This window comes from Lactuca sativa, chromosome 9 (genome assembly GCF_002870075.4).
Source record: "Lactuca sativa cultivar Salinas chromosome 9, Lsat_Salinas_v11, whole genome shotgun sequence".
NCBI lineage: Eukaryota > Viridiplantae > Streptophyta > Magnoliopsida > Asterales > Asteraceae > Lactuca > Lactuca sativa.
The window spans coordinates 222,008,494-222,031,114 of NC_056631.2; the positions used below are offsets into that span (position 1 = coordinate 222,008,494).

The following is a 22,621-nucleotide window of genomic DNA, read 5'->3' on the forward strand; positions in this document are numbered from 1 at the left end:
AAGTTAATCATTCCAAATTGAAGTTGTGGGGGACATCTGAATTTCGACATTAAACATATATCAAGCCATGACCTTTAGCCCTAGCATTAAGCAGATTGTGCCTATGTTAGCAAGATGTGCATTTATTTGTTTAGAATTAGTGATAGAATGTATTTAAGCCATAGAAACTGGCATAATGTGCAAAATCATCTGTCTATATATATAGTATATACAATTCCGAGGTTTTATGTATGAGGTGTCATAAATCAGTCTGTATCTACTCAAAGTATAACATTTTTCAAACAGAGATGATAATGAAAACTAAAAGCTGCATTTACCTCTCCATATATAGTCCTTAGTGTGATTCAGATCTTCCATGAACACATGATCTTTTGAATAATGGTCCCCTTTTAAGATTCTTTAATATTTGTAAGAATTTCAGACATGTATGAATCCATATCATTAAGTCCTTACATTCTTGTACATGTTACTATATTTAACCAATATGAAGCAAGCAACGCATGCCATTAACAACATCATATGCCATAAGTCCAATCTTTCCCCCAATCCAACTACCAAATTGGCTTCCAATCAAATATCCGAATCTGCCAAATCTTTCCTCTCCTAAAAACCCTACATAATATGTCCCTGACAACGTTCCAGCACCCCTTAGAAATCCTTCTGTACCAATTCCTTGATAATAAAGTGTTTCAAGAAGATCCCATGCAGAAGAAACAAAAGGTCCTAAGATACGATCAGCTTTCCTCATTGCTAGTTTTGCAGCTTTATCTCCTGCTTTCTTGGCTTGTGTGGCTGCAGCTTTGCTTTCAATGCCTTGTGAGAGTGCATCTGCCAGTGAAGATTCAACTGCTTTACTTCTTGCTAGCTCCACATGAGCTGTTCTTATGTTGTTGGTGTACAGTTTTACACTTTCTTTTACACCACACACTAGTGTCCCAGAACCCCCATCCAGACAATCAAAGATACTATACCCCCCTGATGGGGTTGAAGCTTTTTCTCCAACCACCCCTCTGCATTTTCCAGATACTAGAAAGGGAAAAAAGTGTTAGAAACAATGTTAATATGGCATCAGATGACAGGTATTTAAGGATTAACAAAAAAGGATGCTTCGATGAAAGTAAAAAGCCTGAAATCTACTTTCAAGTTTTGATATTTACATCTCACATATCCTCAATGATAGTATTGTTTCTACCTAAAGGTTTCGCATATGAAAATAAACACTCTTGTTATGTATAATGTAGTGACCATATATACTACCTGCTCTTGTGCTTTTGGGGTGTTAATGATTTCTACGTGGTTGGGGTTTCGTGGAGAACAACATATTTTGAATGAAATCTTCCCCAAGATAATAACAACATACATCTATTTCCAGGATGTTAGGTGAAGAATATGGAGTGATCACCATTTTCTTTAAAATTTACAGAATTTCATGTCATTTTGGAAATAAGTTCTGGAAATCGTTTAATTAGTATCTGCATTTACTTAAACAACTTCGATGCATTGGTGATACATGTTCTTACAAATTAATTTCTTCTTGTTTTAATCAAAATGATGAATTGAATAGAAATATAGTTGAATTTTCTGGCTTTAAACAACACAAAGGCCATACCGTATTAGAAGTGATTGCTAGTTTGTCTCAGCAGTTCAATTTTCGGGCATCAACAAATTTCATATGCGAAGAATAATTGTGATAATTTGTAACATGTAAGCGTCTCGATGATTAAATACTGAAATATATATCAATTTTGCATTCGGAAATCATAGAACTTCTGGAATTAAAATTGGTGGAGGATAAAATGTACCTACCGATGAAACGGAGGAACATAAAGCCGATGAAAAACCCAAGAAACTTAAATTTTCTCTTGAAATCCATAGAGCGCCTAAATTATATTTGATAGCATGTATCTCGGATTATGTCGGAGATCAACCTTCACGACAAAATCATCTAAATTTTCTCTTAATTCCCATGCACCTCTCGTTTTTAGTTAATATTTTATTGGATTAAATCGTTTGAATTAGTTGAGGAAGATGAATAGGAGTTTGAAATATTAATAAAATACCCTTGCATGAACTCATTTTACATGTTTTATTACACACGACAAAAGCGCCTTACAACAATATCATGTTTTACATTTTTAGTTTATATAGGTATTGAAACCAAACAAAATATTTAAACAAAAAAACCGAAAAAGCAAACCATTTTAGAATGCCGATGAATTTGCGTATTTTCTTTAATTAAAATTTTATATTCGGTTCCATTTGTGATGTCTTCGACCCAGCCGAATCGAATATATGTAATATAGATACTTAAAAAATATGATAGTTTATTGGCTCCGATCACTAGCGGTGATGGCAGCTGAAATCGCTGATCTTCGACAGCGCGGAAAGTGTAGGACCTAAACGTAGGGTTTATCTGTTTTAGAAAAATCAAATATCCTCCTATTTACTTTTTTCTATCATCTTCCTATATATGATTACCAGGTTAAAACCGGTGGAACCCACATGTATTAATTTTAAATAGAATTAAGTAATAAAATAATATATTATTAATTTAGAAAAATTTATGAATTGTAATATTGTATTTTTTTAATAACTTTGTAATTTGTAAGTATTTAATTATACATATAAATTCACCTATTTTATAAATGTCATGAGTTTGTATAATGCAACATAATATCACTTTTGAAGCATTATTCTTATTAAATAAATGGAAGTTGTGATGCACTCATAAGACAAGCTAACATAATATCACTTTTGGAGCATTATTCTTATTAAATACATGGAAGTTGTGATGCACTCACAAGACAAGCTATAAAGATTTAATTTGAAAAACAATACGAAGCAAGTATTTTCTTTATTTTTACTTTTTTATAATGAAGAGAACCTAAAAATCTTAATCAACAACTTCAAAAAAATCAAGATTTAAGCGACATATGCTTCGATGTCTGGTTGCTATCAATTCACCACTGATAATCAGTCTTATTTTTGTTTGTTTTTTGTGCTCATTGTTTTGAATCTGTGTTTCTTAATTATGATTCTCATTTTGCCATTCGACTCTTTTCTCTTTACGTTTCTTCTTTTCTTTGTTTTATATTTCTTTATCTTTCTTCTTGTCCCTATAATGACTATAAAACCTAATGTACATGCTATCTCAGATATCGCTAACCATCAACAACAAAGCATCAATCTGTTAATGAAAACATTAAAAAAAATCAAAAGTTGCTTCTCGATATTGATTTTTGTATCTTTCAATTTGAACATCTTCGTATTTGTGCCTTATTTTTCTTTTGGCTTCTTGAACTTTGACTTCATCATATATGGTAAAATGTTATAGGTAGATAAGATAATTATATGATTTACAGGTTTTCAGAAGAATCTATTTACCTTCAGATGCTTCTTAAATCATATGTGAAGATCTAATTTATTAATTAAGTTCAACTAATTTCCTGATTGATAATTGCAGATGGATCAGTGAACCAGAAACATATCAAATCTATTGGAATCCGACATCACAAAGACATATTCATACTATCAACGATGAAGCCAAATACATGCAACTCGTTAAATTTGACATTTCAAACAATTAACAATACATTAAGCAAAAAATAGGTTATTGAGGCTACTAATTCAGCCGAAAAGAATCAAAACAAAGGGCATTTCACTTATCTATGAGTAGAATTAAATATGTCCTACATGAAATAGTTTAAATATTAATAACATTGTACTTTAAATGTACCCTTATAAATGTCAACAGATCAAATACAACTTAAATGATTTCCTCAGGTTGAAGTTCATATAATGAATCCATACAAAGAACCAAGTGTGTTGCCATGTGAGGAAATTGGTTTTATTTATTAGATTAAGGGATTCTAAATGTGTAAATTTGTGGTTGACTTTTTGAGAATATATCTTGTATAAACATGAGTTGTGATTAGATAATATTATTTACTAACTAATTAAATTCCAAACACATATGTAAAAGATGCCACATTTATAAAATTTATGGAATAAAAATCACTATACAAATATTTTTAATCAATTGCCGATATATAATGTTAAATTTAAATTCTAGCATTACTACAAATAAGTTACATTTGATTAGGGACAACACTATTATATATTTAAGTCTTAATTTAATGGACATCTAAAGTTTTTCATTGATCAGTCTTAGTTGAAAAATAAATAATAGCTAATGTTAACCGAAGCATTGCACAAAAATACTTTATTAAGGCATGGAGTATAAATTACAGATTTAAAAGCAGCAAGCCTAAAACACATATCTATAACAACTATATCACTCGATTGCTGCTTAGTTTAATGCAAATTAAATCAAAACAAGCATTAAATTAAAATTATTCTCCAATTAGGTCAAACACAATCAGGATCCTCTATGATTACTCATAACTCATGTTAATAGTAGCATATAATATATATATATATATATATATATATATATATATATATATATATATATATATATATATATATATATATATATATATATATATATAGAGTTAGGTTCAAATGTTTTTCACTATCTATTGTGTGTCCGTATGATTGATTCTGGACCAATCATTTTAGTTATTTTAAGAAAGTAATTAATGCATATTAAATGCTGAAGATGTAATTAATACCTATTATATCTTCAATATGTAATATGCATTAATTACTTTCTTAAAATAACTAAAATGATTGGTCCAGAATCAGTCATACATGCACACAATAGATAGTGAAAACAAAATAACCTAACCCTATATATATATATATATATATATATATATATATATATATATATATATATATATATATATATATATATATATATATATATATATATATATATATATATATATATATATATATATATATATATATAAATTAAGCCATTATGGAAATTTTTATTTTCTTACTTCTTGAATATTTACAAACTAAAAATCAAACTCAACAATATCTTAGAATAATCTCACCCCAAATTCTTAATGCTTTTCAACTTATTTGCTCCACATATTGTCCTCTAACATGCCATCTTTCTTTTGAAAGTTTCTTCCTATTTTAATATAAAACCCGGGAAAAAAGGGAAATATAAAAGTGGATTTACAAATTTGTTAATTTATACAGTTTTTTTTTTTTTTTTTTTTTTTTTGAAAATATCAGTATACATCATGTTAGGGATGAGCAGTTTGTCCCAAATCTCGATCCCGTATCGGAACTGGTACCGAACCGTATCAAATTTAAAAATACGGGACGGTATTTGGTTCTCAAAATACATGAAATTCGGGAATCGGTACCACCGGTACCAGTACCATTCCCGGTAACAGTACCGGTGATGTTAATTCGGTTCGGTACTCAGGATTAACTTTCGATCAAATTCGGTATTCGGGAAATTGGGAACGGGACGGGTCGGTACAGGTTCTGTCCCACGCTCATCCCTACATCATGTTTCCACATTAAGAACATTTTCATATTGACATCTCATGGAATTGGTCGATGCCAATGGCCCTCCCTGGAAATAGCACATCAATGATCTACAATGACATAAATGTAAGATAAATAAACATATACAAAATTATAGATCAAAGAAACTATAGTCGAAGAAACAGAACATATATTAATTACATTATCTTTGCCACTCACATTGTAGTTTCAAGTGAAAATTACATAATTGAGTAGCTTAAATTCCGATGACACTTTTAGCCATGCGTATAAATGCCTTACAAAGGGGTATAAAACATATGGCAACTCATATGAAAGTGGCATTTAATCAAATACCTATGATGCATGTCCCTCTTGATCCTCTAGCATGTATGATGTAATTACTGAAATTACACATATCAATAATCCACAATCTGCGTATCATCAATTATCACAATCTGGTTCCCAATAGCGTAATTTATAGAACATAATTAGCATAGTAGAAGAAATAATACTACATTTTCACACTTTTAAGTCATCTACAACATATCATATTAAGAAATCACGAAATCATTATAAAAGTTTAACCTACAAGCTGAAATTCATTAAAACACAACTAAATTAGAACATCACACAAAAAAATTATATTATCCATAAACAATACATAAATGTGTCTATGCCATTATAACTTCCTTTTTTAAGTTTCTAAATAATAACACTACATATTTAATCATTTAAATATCAAAATATTTATAAAAAAAATCCAGATTCAATGTCACCTCATTCTTAGTTTACAACCAAGTTTATTAATTCATACATATCTGTCACCATGCTCACCTTTTGAATCAAAATCAAGATTCCACTGAATGAATCCTGCATTACAGCATAACATATAGTGAAAATGACATATGAAGATTCAGGGCAACTACAACTTGACATTATGCAAATATTAACCTCCACTTTAATTAAATAATAAAAAAATATTACTTGATAGAACTCACTGTAATATCATTATCAATTGTCTTCGAGATCCCATCTCCTTCAATTTGAATGTGACACCTTTCAACCATTCAAAAAGTATTAAAAGATTGAATTAGCTTCTTGGTATCTGATTACGGTACGGGGAATTAGAAATAAGATATGGTTTAAGCATTTCAAATTGAATAGGAGTGACTACCTTTTGAGATTGGATCGGGTAAGAAATGGTTTCTGTGAGATTTATGGAGAATAAGAACTCAAAAAAAAATGCAACAATTAGAGGAAGAAGAACAATAATTACCTAATCAGAGGCGCAACCCTAAACCGCCACCACCTGTAACATCCATAAAATTCAAGCTAAATTAAAACTTTTTAAAGCATTTCAAAACCAATAAGTATTACACTTGTATTTTCAAAATGGTTTATTATCAGAGTTTCCCAGAGACCATAAGTCCAAAACACGAGGATGTGTACGATCATGCCTTTGCCTTGCCAAAACATCTGAAGCACCTGAAACAATAAACTGAAACTATAAGCACAAAGCTTAGTGAGTTCCCCCAAAATACCAACACCATATAAATATATCCATATTATATATCAATTTCAGAACAACATGCATAATGAGCCTTCAGCATGACTGGACCACCTCACAGGTCTTCAGTCAATTAGGACCACTCTCCGAGCCTTCGGCACGTCTAGACCGCCTCGTAAGGCCTAAAACCTATCCGGACCGCTCACTAGGCCTTCGGTCTGACTGAATCCCTTTACAGAGCCTTCAGTTTATCTGGACCGCCCTGGGTATGTTGACCTTCAGCATAAAGTTGGAATGCCTCAACCCAACCCCAAATCAAACAAACATTTGTACATAAATATCACACTTGCATATATAAATATAACAGTCATACCAATCTAACAGATCATCAAACATAGCAACATCCTATAACCAGGATACCGACATAACTAGGCCACTAGCATAGCATCATCCTATATACCAGGATACTGATCTAACTGATCATAATAGCGTGACAACGTCCTATCTACAAGGATACCATTCTAACAGATCATAGCAGCATACAACATCCTACATACTAGGATACCGATCTAACAGATCATGATAGCATATAACATCCTATATACCAGGATACCGATCTAACAGATCATAACAGCAAAAAGCATACTACAACTAGAATAACAATCTAAAGGGCCAGCCTTGGTGCCTTAGACCCTGTTGATATAGTGAGCGTAAATCACCTGGCACTGCTGAGGTCCCACTGACACAACTCCAGCATATCACCCATCTTCTCAATATGCTCCAATAAGTCTCCCGCTCTCGACTTTAGAAAAATAACATTTAGTGTCTCGCACTCTGGTTCACTCACCAGCTTGATCATCCATAACTGAATTGCAGCGATTGAAGCAACCTCTGCCCTAACCCGGACTACAAAATACTCCGAAGACATAGTCTGTAATCCCTAAAAGTGCAATAGATGGCACAATTAATCTCCTATTCCAACCGATCGGATACACACATTGAATCCTGTCATTACCAAATCCACGACTACAAGCGGTTGCTACATGACCAATGGTATCATTACATCACACACAACCTTAAGAAATTCATCGCTTACTTTGTCTCATAACTGTAGTAGTGTTCCTATTGTCTTTTCACTATCTTAACCAAGTCCAATCTTGTTCCCAGAACCTGAATGATAGAACATTCTAATCCCAAGCCTTCCTAAAACTGACGGATACCCATTCAGATCTACTCCTAATCCCCAACTGGAGTATTACTCGATATAAACAGATTAATCCTGTGAGATACTCTAAACTGATGGGATCACCAAGATCATCTATACTCTATCTGATTTCTAATAACAACTTCCGATTAACCCAAATACACCGGAGTTTTCAGCCTACTCCAGCAACATGTTCAATACTTGGGAACATGCCTACTGATTGATATAGTATAGCAGCATACTCAATACTTGAACATACATCCACAAACACATACAAAGTCTTCAGCATGACTGGACCGCCTCACCAGGCCTTCAATCATCTGGACCACTCTAAACTGTTGAGCATCTCTTGGACCACCCTTGGTGATCTTTCCCATGCATAATGTTCTCACCCACTTAGGGTTTTGAACTCCTGATCCATTTCGTGGACTCTAACCCTGGCCTAACCCTAGGCCTCATGTAGATCATCCATCCTCTCGGAAATTCGTGGTCTGTTCCCTGACCCGCGTGCCTAACACATATGCTAATAACCCGCACACCAGTGCTGAATGTACTGTCGAGCCCTGGAAGCTAACAAAACCCTCAATTTATCAACCCAAAAATCCTTAGAGTCAAACACAACCTCGATCAAATACTCGAACTGAACTCAATTCATAACTAGAAATCCTACCTGGTTTCTCGACTTCTGCTATTAAGCACCAAGAAGACGTGATACATAAGCTCGGGAGTTCTATCGAACTCCCAATTCACACAACTCTCAACCCAAACAACCACTTGGGTTGTCTTTCTCCCTGACAACGATGCGAAACTTATCTCATTTTCAAAACCACTCCAGCTGTTGAATCTAAAAATATAATTCTCCCCCACTTAGATTTGACTAAGTCTTCACAACCCATGAAAGTTGGAAAATTCCTAGTTCTTCTCATGTTCCAATGATCGATCCGATGACAACCAACTCTTTTCCAACTAGTGCTCTATTACCAGCCAATTACCAATGATCACACACTTTTAAGAACTAGATGAACACTTCCTGAATCCCAGTGAATCCGACGGTTCCTAATACTTGAATGCTCCCACACTCTAATCCTGAAATTTAAAAAGGTATTTGCTCTAACTGACATCTCAACAACGAGTTACTTCCCTTGGCTCTTTCCTTCGCCAATCAATAACACTTACCAAAATCACTGAATCCTGACAATGCTGGATAACCATCATGTGGAACTCTGTCCGCGAACCTCCCACATATCACCCTTCTTCTCAATATGCTCCAATAAGTCTCCCGCTCTCGACTTTAGAAATAATAACATTTAGTGTCTCGCACTCTGGTTCACTCACTAGCTCGATCATCGACAGCTGAATTGCAGCAATTGAAGCAACCTCTGCCCTAACCCCGGCTACAAACTACTCCGAAGACATAGTCTGCAATCCCCAAAAGTGCAATAGATGGAACAATCAATCCCTCCTGTCCGACACAAGAGACCCAAGGCAAACCGGACACAAAATATTTATGCCATATCGACCCACCTGCGCTCACCGGAGCTGAAATAATATCACCAATCCCTGTAACCAATAGTCCCCAAGCTGGAATACAACTTGATCCTGGGTCATAAGCATGCTTTCTCCTTCGAGCTTAAAGAACTGAAAGGGCACAATCCTTGCCCTATAAGACAACAGCCCAATCCATCAATTAACCATTCCGCTTCCAGTTGTCAAAACTCCAGCTGAACATAATCGTCACTCTTTTCCGAAGTCCCTCGCGACTCACATTCCAACCTCCAATAAGACCCCCTTAAGCCTCACATCTAGAAACTCATGGTGTTAATCTCTCCCGCTCAATTCGCGGAACATAACAAGTATAGAACATCTCCTTGATCCCACATAACTGCAGCCCCCGACTCATTAGAATATGCACCAGTAGCCAATCTCGATACTAGAAAAGCTCGACCCGCTCCTCTCCCTACCGTTGTTACAGCTGCTATAGCTGTCATGACAATTGTCTCAACACTAGTTGTATAGCGCTCGTCGAAATACTCGACCCTAATAGTCTTGATAGACCCAAACATCTCTGGCAACTGTCCTCGAACAATCTCTATCACCTCCTCCAAGATAATCTCATTGACATGATCCTCTGACAACACTGGCCTACTCTGGCCGCTAACTCTCAATCCTGACCCGGAGCGGACTTGAGACATATCGTAACCACCATTATGGTAATTCACCAGAAAGATCCCTAACAATCCATATACTGACAAGGGACCAACTCCCTACCCAACCCTAGGGGTTGTGACTTCCTTGATACGCGTATGGGTCCTGTTCTTTCAGTAGTAGTGCGCATACTACCTTCCACACCTACCTATATTTTTCTCAAGTATCACCACAACACCCTAACAATATACATAAACATGGCGAGCTCTTAGTCCTCACTCCTAGAGGAATGCTAAATATCTCATAACTGGCTTACCGGTCCCACACAACCCACCCATGAAACTTCCACCAACCCTGTAGCACTAGTGTATGCTAGCCATACATAACGCTAGAACCTATAGACTTTAGAATATCCAATCTTACCCTAAGCCCTAATCAATAAGAATAGAACATAAGTCCAAATCAAACATTCTTGGGCTATAAGATCTTAGTTATGTACAACCGTGATGCATACACTAAACAACTACAGTAATGATGTCAGTCTCATATAAAGAAACCCTAGGCTAGCAGGCATCATATAATCAGGCCATTCTATCATGAAATTCCTGAAGATCCCTAGCCTAGTACTAGCATGCTGTCCTAACATATCATAACATCAAATGACCGTATGGTATTTTGGGGTCTACTTACTAGCTCCGGCTGATCGTACACTTCGCATCCTCTTTTCCTTATTTTGAAAACCATGTGAAATCCTTTGAAAATCTTTTTCCTTAGTTTGAGACTGGATTCACACGAATGTTCCTCCAATTCACTCAAACCAAGGGTCTGATACCAACTTGTAACATCCATAAAATTCAAGCCAAATTAAAGCTTTTTAAAACATTTCAAAACCAATAAGTTTTACACTTGTATTTTCAAAATGGTTTATTATCAGAGTTTCCCAGAGACCATAAGTCCAAAACACGAGGATGTGTACGATCACGCCTTCGCCTTGCCAAGACATCTGAAACACCTGAAACAATAAACTGAAACCGTAAGCACAAAACTTAGCGAGTTCCCCCAAAATACCAACACCATATAAATATATCCATATTATATATCAATTTCAGAACAACATGCATATTGAGCCTTTAGCCTGACTGGACCGCCTCACAGGTCTTCAGTCAATCAGGACCACTCTCCGAGCCTTCGGCACGTTTGGACCGCCTCGCAAGGCCTACAACCTATCCGGATCGCTCACCGGGCCTTCGGTCTGACTGAATCCCTTTACATGGCCTTCAGTTTATCCGGACCGCCCTGGGTATGTTGACCTTCAGTACAAAGCTGGACTGCCTCAACCCAACTCCAAATCAAACAAACATGTGCACATAAATATCACACTTGCATATATAAATATAACAGTCATACCAATCTAACAGATCATCAAACATAGCAACATCCTATAACTAGGATACCGACCTAACTAGACCACTAGCATAGCATCATCCTATATACCAGGATACTGATCTAACTGATCATAATAGCATGACAAAGTCCTATCTACAAGGATACAATTCTAACAGATCATAGCAACATACAACATCCTACATACTAGGATACCGATCTAACATATCATGATAGCATATAACATCCTATATACCAGGATACTGATCTAACAGATCTTAACAGCAACAAGCATACTATAACCAGAATAACAATCTAAAGGGTCGGCCTTGGTGCGTGCCTTAGACCCTATAGATATAGTGAGGGTAACTCACCTGACACTGCTGAGGTCCCACTGACACAACTCCAGCTGCTGGTGTAACGACCGAAAATTTCCAACCAGTTTAAACTTTTCAAAAAACAACCCGATTTCATTAAATTATTACAAAAAGGTTTTCAATACTATTAATTTAGAGTATTCCCAGAATCACATCACAACATAAACATGAGGAGCGGTACGATCACGCCTTCGCCTTGCCACGGTCTCCTGAAGAACCTGAAAAACATTAAACCACAACTGTAAGCCTGAAAGCTTAGTGAGATATCCCCAAAATACCAACCACATATACCATACACGCATAACATGCCATAACATATCCGATCACAGAACATCCATGCACTTCGGGTCTACTGTGTGACTGGTCCACCGCTCTGGCCAACAGTCCACCTGGTCCACCCTCCGAGTCTATCCATATACCTCGAGTCTGCAGTGTGATTGGTCCGCCCGCACTAGGCCTTCAATCCACCTGGTCCACTCTCTAAGTCTACAGTATGACTGGTCCGCCCGCACCGGGCCTTCAGTCGGCCTGGTCCACTCTCCGAGCCTCAGCACGTCTGGTCCGCCCTCTTGGGGCCTACAGCCTATCCGGACCGCTCGCTGGGCCTTCGGGACAACCGGTCTGCCCTGGGTATCTTGGCCTACAACACAAAGTAGGACCCGCCTCAACCTAACTCCAGTCCAAACAACCATGTGCATATAAATATACAATCATATAACAATTCACAGTCAACAAGCGGATCTAACAGATCACATAACATATCATCATCCTAACCAGGATACCGACTATAACACCGTGAATTTCAAAATAATTTTTTCACAAATTATAAAAACATTTCTCATTTAACTTTCATAAAACATTAAGTTTAAAATCCCAAATCGCATCATACAAAATCCCAAGATCATATATATCAAAAATCCCATGCGTGTGTACAGATCAAGCCGACGCCTTCCCACGGTCATCGCTAGTACCTGAAACAACAACACTAACACTGTAAGCACAAAGCTTAGTGAGTTCCCCAAAATACCACACACATAACACATATTAGCCACTCGAGGCTATAACTCTATGGGTCCGTGCACCCAAACTCTGTGAACCCTCAGGTTCTAACTCTGTGAACCTTCCGGTTCCAACTCTAAAACATGCACAGCATAAATCACATAGAAATAATGCAGTACAACACATCACATACATATAGCATACAAATACTCTGATCACAGAACTCTGGTTACCTATCAAGGTAAAGTATAGTGAGAAGACTCACCTCGCGTATCTCGATAACTCGCAAATCTTGGAATCACTCGTGCTCGATCCTCCGAGCTATAATCCACCTATAACATCATATGTCTCTTAATTAACACTTTTACCACTAAGGTTGACTACCCCTATCAAGTCAACACTGGTCAACTCTGGTCAATGGTCAACTTTGACCGAACTCAGTGAGTGCACTAGGGCGACTCGGCGAGTCTAAGCGTTTTCACCAACTCTCTAGGATTCCCTTTTTGACACGTCGAGTATTCCCCTGACTCGACGAGTTCCACCTGGTATGAATCGCGGGGCCACCCCGACTCAACTCGCCGAGTCTCAAGAACAACTCGACGAGTTCCAGTTCGACTCAGTCCACCTGTCAACTTCTAACTCGCCCTGACTCACTGAGTCAACTCATAACTCGGCTGGACCACTCACCGAGTGGTCAAGGACAATCTTCATGCTACTCGCCGAGTCTGTTCTTCAGACTCGGCGAGTCCATGCCATGCATCAACTCAAACTTGCTTCTGAGGTCAGATCTGCTCCAACAACTCATAGATCTGGCCCTCCTAAGCTTATTCATCACGTAAAGTCCATATCTTGGTGCTCATAACACACCCCATGACTCATAAATGGTGTTTTGACCTCAAGCACAAAGACCCCAATCCAAAACCCCCATGGACTCATAAAAAGCTTGGGCAAAGAGACACTCTGGACCTCCAAAGGTCCAGATCTAGAACCTAACTCGCTTTAGGGACCAAGGAAGCACTCGATATAGCCACAAAAGGGCTCAATAAGCCCTAAATCAACATAAACATCAACATAACAGAGAATAGCTCGAAGGTAGTACCTCAAATTTGATGTTCTGGACCTCAAATCTTCAGGAAGTGGCTTCTCTTGATTCCCCTTAGCTATTGCTTCCTTTCCCTTGCAATATAACACCTCCAAGGTCAATAATGGCTCCTTGCTTTGCTCCAAACGCTCAAACTCGCTAGGGTTTCACTCAGGGGTCTGGTGAGCACAAATGACGGCCTTAAGGCCCTTTAAATAGGTCCCAAACCTGAGAAATTTGGGTTTCATTAAACAGCATGGACTCGCTGAGTCCAGGCGCGAACCTGCGTCCAGAACCGCGATCCTACTCGGCGAGTTTGAGCTCCAACTCGCCAAGTCCCCTCACAAAACACCAAAAACATAAGCATAAAAGATACCTGGAAATCCGGGCTGTTACAACTCTCCCCCACTAGAACTAGACTTCGCCCTCGAAGTCTCGCTCTGAAAATAGCTCCGGATGCTGCTCACGCATCTCACGCTCCGACTCCCAGGTCATCTCTGATCCCTTCCGATGTTGCCACTGAACCAACACCAGGGGTACCTCCTTGTTCCTCAGAACCTTGATTTTCCGATCTCTGATGGCCACTGGTCTCTCGGCATAATTCAGGCTCGCATCCACCTGAATATCCTCTAATGGAACCACTGCCGACTCATCGGCTATACACTTCCTCAGCTGCGACACATGAAAAGTGTCGTGAATCTGCCCCAACTCTGCTGGCAAATCCAAACGATAGGTTACCCGGCCTACCCTCGTGATCACATGGAATGGACCAATATACTAGGGCCCCAACTTGCCCCTCTTCCTGAATCGAATCACTCCTTTCCAAGGAGAGACCTTCAGGAGAACAAAGTCGCCGACCTGAAACTCAAGCTCAGACCGGCGACTGTCCGCATAACTCTTCTGTCGGCTCTGAGCGGTCAACACCCTCTGTCTGACCTGCTGAATCTGCTCTGTCGTCTGAAGCACGATCTCTGTACTGCCCATCACTCTCTGCCCAACCTCTCCCCAACAAATGGGGGTCCGACACCTCCTCCCATACAACAGCTCAAAGGGTGGCATACCAATGCTCGAATGATGACTGTTGTTGTAGGAAAACTCTGCCAAGGGTAAATACGCATCCCAACTACCCTTGAAATCCAAGACACATGCTCGAAGCATGTCCTTAAGCATCTGAATCGTCCGCTCACTCTGACCGTCTGTCTGGGGATGATATGCGGTACTAAAATGCAGTCTAGTACCCAACTCCTCATGAAATTTCTTCCAGAATCTGGAGGTGAAACGCACATCACGGTCTGAAACAATCGAGATCGGCACCCCATGCCGAGATACCACTTTCCTCACATACACCTCCGCCAATTTCTCTGTTGAACAACTCTCACTGATGGCAAGGAAGTGAGCGCTCTTCGTCAACCTGTCCACAATCACCTAAATTGCATCAACTCCTCTGGCAGTCCTCGGCAATTTAGTGATGAAATCCATAGTGATCTGTTCCCACTTCCACTCGGGAACCTCCAGTGGCTGCAACTTGCCATGCGGCCTCTGGTGCTCGACCTTAACCCTACGGCAGGTCAAGCACCTCTCAACAAACCACGCGACGTCCCTCTTCATACAGGGCCACCAATACTCCTTTCTCAAATCCAAATACATCTTAGTGGCCCCCGGATGGATCGAAAATTTCGACCGATGAGCCTCCTCCATCAAAGTGGTACGCGTTACTCCCACAAACGGCACCACATTAGCCTTGCCTTGCCTGGGTGCTCTCCGCCCTGCGGCTCAATGCATCGGCTACCACATTAGCCTTGCCTGGGTGGTACAGGATCTCACAATCATAATCCTTGACCACATCCAACCACCTTCTCTGTCGCATATTTAGGTTGGGCTGATCCATCAAGTACCTCAAACTCTTATGGTCCGTGTATATCGTACACCGAACCCCATACAAGTAGTGACGCCAAATCTTGAGGGCGAACACCACTGCCCCCAACTCTAGATCATGGGTGGGATATCTCGTCTCATGAGGCTTCAGCTGCCTCGATGCATATGCTATCACATGCCCTCTCTGCATCAGCGTTGCTCCCAGCCCCAAAATCGATGCATCACAATATACCACAAAGTCCTCCATCCCTTTCGGGAGAGCTAATACCGGGGCTTCGCACAACCTTTGGCAAAGTGTCTCAAAGGAGGCCTGCTGCTCGGGACCCCATGAGAAAGCAACACCCTTCCGGGTCAATCTGGTGAGTGGCACTGCGATCTTGGAGAAATCCTTGATAAATCTCCGATAATACCCTGCCAACCCTAGGAAACTCCTGATCTCGGAGGGTGACTTCGGCACCTCCCAACTCATTACCGCCTCAACCTTGGCCGGATCGACTAATATCCCCTCCTGGTTAACGAGATGTCCTAAGAACTGGACCTCCCGCAACCAGAAATCACACTTGGAGAATTTGGCATAAAGCCTCTCCGGTTTCAGAACTCCGAGAACCACTCTCAAATGCTCCTCATGCTGCTCTCTAGATCTCGAATATACCAGAATGTCGTCGATAAACACAATCACCGACCGATCCAGCATCGGCCTACACACTCGGTTCATGAGATACATGAACACCTCCGGGGCATTGGTGAACCCAAAAGGCATCACCACAAACTCATAATGCCTATAACGCATCCTGAACGCTGTCTTCTGGACGTCCTCATCCCGCACCCTCACCTGATGATATCCAGACCTCAAATCGATCTTGGAGAACCAAGATGCTCCCTATAACTGATCGAACAAATCATCGATCCTCGGCAGTGGGTAACGGTTCTTGACCGTCAGCTTGTTCAATTCCCGGTAATCAATACACATCCGGTGTGAACCATCCTTCTTTTTGACGAATAGGATAGGCGCTCCCCACGGTGAGCTGCTCGGCCGAATAAACCCCTTCCCCAGCAGCTCCTGAAGCTGTGAGGATAACTCTTGCATCTCTGGAGGTGCAAGGCGATAAGGCACCTTAGCGATAGGCACGGCCCCCGGAACCAAATCGATACTGAACTCCACTTGCCTCACAGGAGGCACACCCGACAACTCCTCGGGAAATACATCCGGGAACTCACGCACCATCGGAACCTCCTCAACTGAACTCGGCCTCTCGGAAACCACCTGTGTATCCATCACATACGCCACATAACCCTTACAGCCCTGTTGTAGACACTGCCTTGCCCTAGCGTCCGAACAAAACACTGATCCTGAACGTGTACCCTCGCCGTACACCGAAAGAACTCCCCCACTAGGGTCTCGTATGGTCACCAGCTGATGCTCGCAGTCGATAACCACACCGAATCTGCTCAACCAGTCCATGCCCACAATGACACAGACATCACCCATCGCAATTGGAACCAGATCAATCGGGCACTCAATACTGAAAATCTCGACTACGCAACTTCGGAGAACCTCCGTGGCATATATCACTCTCTCATCAGCTATGGAAACTCTCAGAGGCCGACTCAACGCCTCATGACTAACACTGATATGCTGAGTAAAAGCCAAAGATACAAAAGACATACTCGCACCCGAGTCAAATAACACCAAGGCAGGTACAGAATTCACAAGAAAAGTACCTACGCATAACATAACATAAGCATAATATCTCAACATCAAAATAAATACAAGAAAGAATACATACCAGCCACGACATCATACGCTGTGTGGAGCTCCTCCGCGGTTAGCTGAAAAGCTCTCCCTCGTGCCCTTAGCGCCTCGGCCTTCACTGGCCGACTCTCTGCAACTCTGATGGCGGCAGGGGCGGATCCCTGAGGTGCTACCTGAGCTGATCCCCGCAACTGCGGACACTCCGCCTTCCGGTGTCCCGTCTGGTTGCAGTGAAAACACACTGCAAACCCCTTGGGGCAGTCCTTGGCCATATGCCCCTCCTTGCCACACTTGTAGCAAGATCCCGCTCTGCAGACTCCATCATGACCCTTGCCACACTTCCCACAAGTGCAGCCCTTCTGGCTCCCTGGTTTGGGATCAGCGGGCTTGGCCCGCTTGGCTGTCGGCTGAGACTGTGCCGGTCGCCGATCCCTCCCCTGAGACTCTGCCTCCTCCCTGGCCTGAGTCTCTAGCTCAATCTCCCTCTTCCGGGCATTCGCCTGAAGCTCAGCAAATGTCCGGTACGAGGAGTTCGCCGTGAACTCCCGAATATCCCTCCTCAAAATACTCAAATAACGGCTTATACGTGCCTGCTCAGTGGACACGTGCTCAGAGCAGAACATCGCCCTCTCATGGAACATCCTGGTAATCGCTGTAACTGACTCAGTACCCTGCTTGAGGGTCAGAAACTCCTGGGCCAAACGCTCCCTCTCCACCTGGGGAACGTACTCGTCTCGGAACATGGCAGTGAACCTCTCCCAGGTCACTGCCGCAAGCTCAGCAGGCGTAAAATGCGCCGTCACAAACTTCCACCAGTCCTTCGCTCCCAAGCGAAGCTGGTTCAGCGCGAACCGAACCTTCAAATGCTCAGGAGATGAGCAAGTGAAGTAACACCCCTCTATATCAAATATCCACCTCATAGCTGCCACCAGATCCTGGGTCCCATCAAACTCTGGTGGTTTTGTGTTGCTAAACTCCCGGAACAGCAACGCATCACCACCTTGCGGCCTCGCGGCAGCAATCGCTGCGGTGGCCGCTGCAACAGCATCCTTAGAAAGAGCGGCATAACGCTCGTCAAAGGTGTCAATCAGCGTGGTCTTTATAGACCCAAACATCTCCGGTATCTCTGCCCTGATGGCCGCAACCACCTCCTCATGGATGATCCGGCGGATCTCCTCATCACTGGTACCACTGCTCTCAGGCATCAAGCGTGTCCTCACCATGATCTACCTCTGAAATACAACATACGATAAATTAGAACCCATACGAGCATACTCACACTCGTCAACTCTTTCCTCCTTGATCCTTGGTATTCTAAAGATTCTTACTTGGGCTGTACACCGCTCCGGTGCTTTCAGTAGTACGGGCCCAATACTACTATCCACACCGTATCAGAATACACCCCAAGTCCTCCTCTTCGGATCCTAAATTCCAAGTACTCTATCATGCATAGACCTCCCTCTAATAGATCTCTCATAAGCCCCTCGCTGCTACCTACTCACTCTCAAGCATCTCATAGCAGCTCACCTCTTCCTAGGCTAAGGCATCAAAAATCAGGCCACTTTAGTCCTAATAGGAATACCTAGCCTACTCTAGCATGTGGATACATCATATCAATATCAATATCACATAACATAAAGGTATTTTGGGAAATCACCGTTCGGGCGCGGACTGATCGTACACACAACTCTGCTCTGTGTTTTTCAAAAATCTTTTACTCTTTTTGAAAATAATTCTCAAATCCTCAGTCTGAGTACAAATACGCCCGAAGGTGTACTCGAATCCCTCAAACCAAGGCTCTGATACCAACTTGTAACACCGTGAATTTCAAAATAATTTTTTCACAAATTAAAAAAACATTTCTCATTTAATTTTCATAAAACATTAAGTTTAAAATCCCAAATCACATCATACAAAATCCCAAGATCATATATATCAAAAATCCCATGCATGTGTACAGATCAAGCCGGCGCCTTCCCACGGTCATCGCTAGTACCTGAAACAACAACACTAACATTGTAAGCACAAAGCTTAGTGAGTTCCCCAAAATACCACACACATAACACATATTAGCCACTCGAGGCTATAACTCTATAGGTCCGTGCACCCAAACTCTGTGAACCCTCAGGTTCTAACTCTGTGAACCTTCCGGTTCCAACTCTAAAACATGCACATCATAAATCACATAGAAATAATGCAGTACAACACATCACATACATATAGCATACAAATACTCTGATCACAGAACTCTGGTTACCTATCAAGGTAAAGTATAGTGAGAAGACTCACCTCGCGTATCTCGATAACTCGCAAATCTTAGAATCACTCGTGCTCGATCCTCCGAGCTATAATCCACCTATAACATCATATGTCTCTTAATTAACACTTTTACCACTAAGGTTGACTACCCCTATCAAGTCAACACTGGTCAACTCTCGTCAACGGTCAACGGTCAACTTTGACCGGACTCGGCGAGTGCACTAGGGCGACTCGGCAAGTCTAAGCGTTTTCACCAACTCTCTAGGATTCCCTTTTTGACACGTCGAGTATTCCCCTGACTCGACGAGTTCCACCTGGTATGAATCGCGGGGCCACCCCGACTCAACTCGCCGAGTCTCAAGAACAACTCGGCGAGTTCCAGTTCGACTCAATCCACCTGTCAACCCTCTCTAACTGTAACAGCCCGGATTTCCAGGTATCTTTTATGATTATGTTTTCGGTGTTTTGTGAGAGGACTCGGTGAGTTGGAGCTCAGACTCGCCGATTAGGATTGCGGTTCTAGACGGGGGTTCGCGCCTGGACTCGGCGAGTCCAAGGTATGGACTCGGCGAGAGTGCGCTGTTTAATGAAACCCTAATTTCTCGAGTTTGGGACCTATATAAAGGGCCTTTAGGCTGTCATTTGTGCTCACCAGTCCCTTGAGTGAAACCCTAGCAAGTGTGAGCGTTTGGAGCAAAGTAGGAAGCCATTATTGACCTTGGAGGTATCATTTTGCAAGGGAAAGGAAGAATTAGCTAAGGGAAAGCAAGAGGAGCCACTTCTTGAAGGTTTGAGGTCCATAACATCACATTTGAGGTATTATCTTCAAGCTATTTTTGTTATGTTGAGGTTTATATTGATTTAGGGCTTATTGAGCCTTTTTGTGGTTAGATCTAGTGCTTCCTTGGTCCCTTAAGTGAATTGAGTTATAGATCTGGACCTTTGGAGGTCCAGAGTGTCCCTTTGCCCAAGCTTTTTATGAATCTATGAGGGTTTTGGATTGGGGACTTTGTGCTTAAGGTCAAAACACCATTTATGAGTCATGGGGTGTGTTATGAGCACCAAGTTATGGAATTTACGTGATGAATTAGCTTAGGAAGGCCAGATCTATGAGTTGTTGGAGCAGATCTGACCTCAGAAGCAAGTTTGAGTTGATGCATGGCATGGACTCGCCGAGTCTGAAGAACAGACTCGGCGAGTAGCATGAAGATTGTCCTTGACCACTCGGTGAGTGGTCCAGCCGAGTTATGAGTTGACTCAGTGAGTCAGGGCGAGTTAGAAGTTGACAGGTGGACTGAGTCGAACTGGAACTCGTCGAGTTGTTCTTGAGACTCGGCGAGTTGAGTCGGGGTGGCCCCGTGATTCTTAGCAGGTGGAACTCGTCGAGTTAGGGGAATACTCGACGTGTCAAAAAGGGAATCCTAGAGAATTGGTGAAAACGCTTAGACTCACCGAGTCGCCCTAGTGCACTCGCCGAGTCCGGTCAAAGTTGACCGTTGACCGTTGACCAGAGTTGACAAGTGTTGACTTAATAGGGGTAGTCAACCTTAGTGGTAAAAATGTTAATTAGAGTCATATGATGTTATAGGAGGATTATAGCTCGGAGGATCGAGCACGAGTGATTCCAGGAGTTGCGAGTTATCGAGATACGCGAGGTGAGTCTTCTCACTATACTTTACCTTGAGTAGGTAATCAGAGTTATGTGTCAGAGTATGTATGTTATGTGTATGCTATGTGTTGTACTGCATGATGTCTATGTGATTTATGCTGTGCATGTTTATAGAGTTGCAACCGGAAGGTTCCCAGAGTTAGAACCTGAGGGTTCACAGAGCTTGGGTGCACGGACCCATAGAGTTATAGCCTCGAGTGGCTAATATATGTGTTATGTTTGTTGTATTTTGGGGAACTCACTAAGCTTTGTGCTTACAGTGTTAGTGTTGTTGTTTCAGGTACTAGCGATGATCGTGGGAAGGCGCCGGCTTGATCTGTACACACGCATGGGATTTTGATATACATATGATCTTGGGATTTTGTATAATGTGAATTGGGATTTAAACTTAATGTTTTTATGAAAAGTTAATGAGAAATGTTTTTATAAATTATGAAAAATTATTTTGAAATTCACGGTGTTACAAGTTGGTATTAGAGCCTTGGTTTGAGGGATTCGAGTACACCTTCGGGCGTATTTGAACTCAAACTGAGGATTTGAGAAGTATTTTCAAAAAGAATAATTGATTTTGAAAATGCAGAGCAGAGTTGTGTGTACGATCAGTCCGCTCCCGAACGGTGATTTCCCAAAATACCCTTATGTTATGTGATATTGATACTGATATGATGTATTCGCATGCTAGAGGAGGCTAGGTATTCCTATTAGGACTAGAGTGGCCTGATTTGTGATGCCTTAGCCTAGGAAGAGGTGAGCTGCTATGAGATGCTTGAGAGTGAGTAGGTAGCAGCGAGGGGCTTATGAGAGATCTATTAGAGGGAGGTGTATGCATGATAGAGTGCTTGGAATTTGGGATCCGAAGAGGAGGACTTGGGGTATATTATGATACGGTGTGGACAGTAGTATTGGGCCCGTACTACTGAAAGCACCAGAGCGGTGTACAGCCCAAGTAAGAAT

At 41.1% G+C, this 22,621-nt stretch overlaps 1 protein-coding gene across 1 annotated transcript; it reads right to left on the minus strand.

Annotated features, from left to right (window-relative positions):
* Positions 1–294: 294 nt before the first annotated feature.
* Positions 295–2,010, minus strand: LOC111878930 (uncharacterized). Its single transcript, XM_023875424.3, has 2 exons — positions 1,807–2,010; positions 295–1,026 (listed from the first exon to the last, which is right to left on the minus strand). Exons 1-2 carry the CDS (start codon positions 1,871–1,873, stop codon positions 476–478), a joined length of 618 nt encoding a protein of 205 aa, XP_023731192.1. The 5' UTR covers positions 1,874–2,010; the 3' UTR covers positions 295–475.
* Positions 2,011–22,621: the final 20,611 nt, after the last annotated feature.